We start from the raw sequence: 3,716 nt of genomic DNA, 5'->3' as shown, positions 1-3,716 counted from the left end.
GCATTTAAGCCATCACCTTGGGCACAATGGCAGCCCACTGCTCCCCAAGGTGATGGCTTAAATGCAGAGAGTTAATTTTGAAGCAGTGGTTGCATAGGCCTTAGTCCTCGATGCGGCTGACCTGGGTTCGAATCCGACCTGTAGTCTTTTAAACTCTCAATCATGTCACAAACTTAAACTGACCATATCAATGTATTTTATTGCACCATGTTTTTTGTCCAACAATGTTCACATTTGATCACTGCTGTACTTTAAGAAACTGGAAATGTCATGAGAGCTGTATAAAATGAAATTGACATTAAATGTTGTCTAAAAGTTTTTCTTTTTGAAAGGGGCTACGTTGTCTAAGACAGTACGCTGGGAACTCATAACTCCATCAACACTGAGCTATAGGGTAAAGAATAATTTTTTTTTCTTGAGGACATGTATTGGCCCGTTACTAGGTGTGACGCCGTCTTCTAAGAGCTGTAATTGCTTAATATGTGGAACAAGAAATAAAAAAAAAAAGCCAAGAAGCAAAAGCTCTTCTACTAATCAGTGGAGATAAATAACCGATGACATGAATTAGGCTGAATTCTTTTAGATACAACTTAGTGAAACTACTTAAGTTGTCACACAGCATTAACATGTTTAAACTAAAATCTTAATTTTATTATTTAATTTCATTTTTGCTTTGCTCATGGTTATCTAACGCAGCATTATGTCCATTTTACTTTTTTTTTTTTTATTCTCAGCAGTGTCAAAGGCTACACTTATAACGTTCTCAATATACAATCAGTAAGCTACTGATCCTTGAGTCTCAAATTTTTAATCGGTTTTGGAGTTACTGAAACACTTTTCTTTCGAAAATATTATTCACAATTAGAATGTCATGAGCAGATCCAGAAAAGTTTCTTAGAAATGGCTAGAGGCCAGCTTAAAATTATCCTGTATGAAGTCATATTAATATTTCAAAATTGCTGAGTATTTCTTCTAAAGTGTCTTAATATGGATGGTTATTTTGTTGCTGAAATGCCATAAAGAACATTTTTTTTTGTGATTTAGAAAGAACATCTTCATGATATTTTAAAGCCAAATAACTATTGAGTTTGATGTCAATCCAAGAATCAAGCAAATGACAATTATTTTGTTGACTGAAGCATTAGTTTAATGCAGTTTATTGATGTGCACATTCGATTTCCTTGAACAAATTAAGGTGTTAATCAAGAATAATAGGAAATAACAATATTTTTAAAGTTTCTGTAAACTTTCAGAGTCCATTTAACAATTTAAATGTTGACAAAAACATTTTTTAAAAACCATACATTCATATAAAATATTAAAGATAAACCACAGACAGGTGAGAAGCTAAATAAAAAGTAGTCAAAATTAAAAAAAGAACACACAAGCAAATTTGCTATTGGCTTTATCATGTGCTGTTGAGATGGTGAAAGATGTCTGATCTCTGAGCAGTCTTTATTCATCTCTCCTTTTTTGTAACTAATTACAATCAGGATCATAGGTAAGCTTGCATAAGACAGAATAAGACAAGGCATGCCCAGGAAAATTCCATAGTTCAGTACAGACTTGTTAAGCTGGCCTCTGAAGAAAATCTTTACAGTTCACAGATCTCAGCAGTATCACCACAACTGAAGAAAAGACTTATTCCTGTATAGAGAGGGTCTGGGAAGGTGGTCTTAACTTTAAAAAGGCGTGTTATTGCCTCCGAGACACTGTAGAAAGATATAGTACCTGCTTTTTGATTGAGGTAAACTCCAATTCTTGAGCTGTCCGAATCTGAAATGGGAACCCTGGTGTTGTTGTGCAAAAACTCATGTTTGTCTTTGCTGCAAAGTAAAGCCCATGATTTGTTATTGCTTCCAAATTCACTCTCTGCTGTGTTGACATCCTTGTGTACAACTGCTACACAACATCCCATTCCTCCCCACTCTACCTCCCAGTAAATTCGTCCAGTGATGCTCTGCTTACTCAGAACCTGAAATGGCACAATGAACCTCTCTGGGTGAACGTTATAAACTTGACTTTGGTTCATTAGGACCACCTTCCTGTTGCCCTCAGAGATCAGTAGCTTTGTGTGAGCTGTATCTGGATCCAGGGTGATTTTCGTGGAATATCTTAGGAAGTCTTCTCTGGTCTTTGGTTCTGGTTCAGACAGTAAAACATCCACTTCAGTAACTCTAAAAGAGATCTCTGCACACTTGCTCATCAGGATATCCTGAAATTTATCTCTGAGCTCTGACACAGCTGCTGTTACGTCTTCAAAGTAGTTCAGAGGACGAACATTGATGTTGGATGAGCCGTCAGACTCACTGAGAGATGACAGTGAGGGAAAGTGCTGGAGAAAAAAGCTGTGATCCTCTATGTGTAAGAATTGCTCCAGCTCCACTTCTTTCCGTTTCAACTCACAGATTTCCAGCTCCAATTTTTTCTGAAACTCTTTGACCCGTTTCACCTCAGATTCCTGCTGGGATCTAATTTGTTGTTTCAACTCAGAACTCCTTTGCTGGATGAGACATATCATCTCAAAGAGAATCTTCTCACTCTCACTGTCAGCTTTCTCAGCAGATGCGTTGATGTAATCCACCTCCTGCTGAAGCAAAACCATGTCTTCCTCTCTGTCCTGGATCATAAGCTGGATGTCTTCTCTTCTCACCTCCAGCTCTCTCTGCTTCTCCATCCTCTCTGCTGCACCGGAGACGATGTCATGATCTTTATGTTCATCCACAGTGCAGACATAACAGATGCTCTGCTGATCAGTGCGACAGAACATCTTCATCACCTCGTCGTGACGTGAGCAGACATTCTCATGGAGATGCTTGGAGGGCTCCACCAGCTGATGCTTCTTTAACCGAGCCACATCATAATGAGGCTGGAGGTGATTCTCACAGTAAGACAACAAACACATCAAACAGGACTTTGTTGCTTTTAATTTCCTCCCAGTGCAGATATCACAGGCTACATCTTCAGGTCCAGCATAGCTGTGAGTAGAAGGAGAAGCTCCTAATCCAGTCATCTTCAGCTGCTCAGTTAAAGCTGCTAACATGATGTTTTTCACCAGGGTAGGTCTCGGTTTGAAGGTCTGTCTGCACTGAGGACAGCTGTGGACTTCTTTCTCATCCTCTTCATCCCAGATGTTTTCAATGCACTTCATGCAGTAGCTGTGTCCACAAGGAATGGTGACTGGATCCCTTAGCAAATCCAGACAGATTGAACAGGAGAAACTCTCCCGGTCCAGCTCAGCTCCTTTCTGTGCCATTTCTCCTTATAATGAAAAAGTTTCACTTCGTGAAAAATTATTTAACCCTCCTGATCTCTGCTCCTCCCCTTATTGGTTATTATTAAACGATTGAGAAGGAAGTCAAGTTTTCTCTTGTCTGAGGCACTTTAGGTTTCACTTTCTGGCAAATAAAAACCAACTGAGCTTATGTTTACATGGCATGTGGTTGTTCTGTTATTTTATGTCTTATTTATAAAGAATCACATAAAATCATTACTGCTAAGAGCAGGGGCGATGGACAGTTCCAGAGAGCTATGGCTCTGGGTGAGTTTGACAACTCTATTAAAAAGATATCTAGGATTATTCTTATTCTCCTCTTATAATGATGAGCAATATGCTGCTCATGCTTTACATAGGGTCATCTTATATTACAGTAAACTGTTTTTCCATACTAAGTATGATTCCCGTAGGCATGTAGAATGCAATTTTCTCTCCAGTT

At 38.7% G+C, this 3,716-nt stretch overlaps 1 protein-coding gene across 1 annotated transcript; it reads right to left on the bottom strand.

Moving 5' to 3' along the window:
• Positions 1-1,594: 1,594 nt before the first annotated feature.
• Positions 1,595-3,256, bottom strand: LOC107085189 (tripartite motif-containing protein 16-like). The gene has a single exon (XM_015375392.1). The coding sequence runs from the start codon at positions 3,254-3,256 to the stop codon at positions 1,595-1,597; it is 1,662 nt and encodes a 553-aa protein (XP_015230878.1).
• Positions 3,257-3,716: the final 460 nt, after the last annotated feature.

The sequence above is a fragment of the Cyprinodon variegatus genome, unplaced genomic scaffold, assembly GCF_000732505.1.
Source record: "Cyprinodon variegatus isolate N-32 unplaced genomic scaffold, C_variegatus-1.0 Scaffold118, whole genome shotgun sequence".
Taxonomy (NCBI): Eukaryota; Metazoa; Chordata; class Actinopteri; order Cyprinodontiformes; family Cyprinodontidae; genus Cyprinodon; species Cyprinodon variegatus.
Note: the sequence above shows the minus strand (reverse complement) of the source record. Positions and strands in the feature narration are given on the sequence as shown.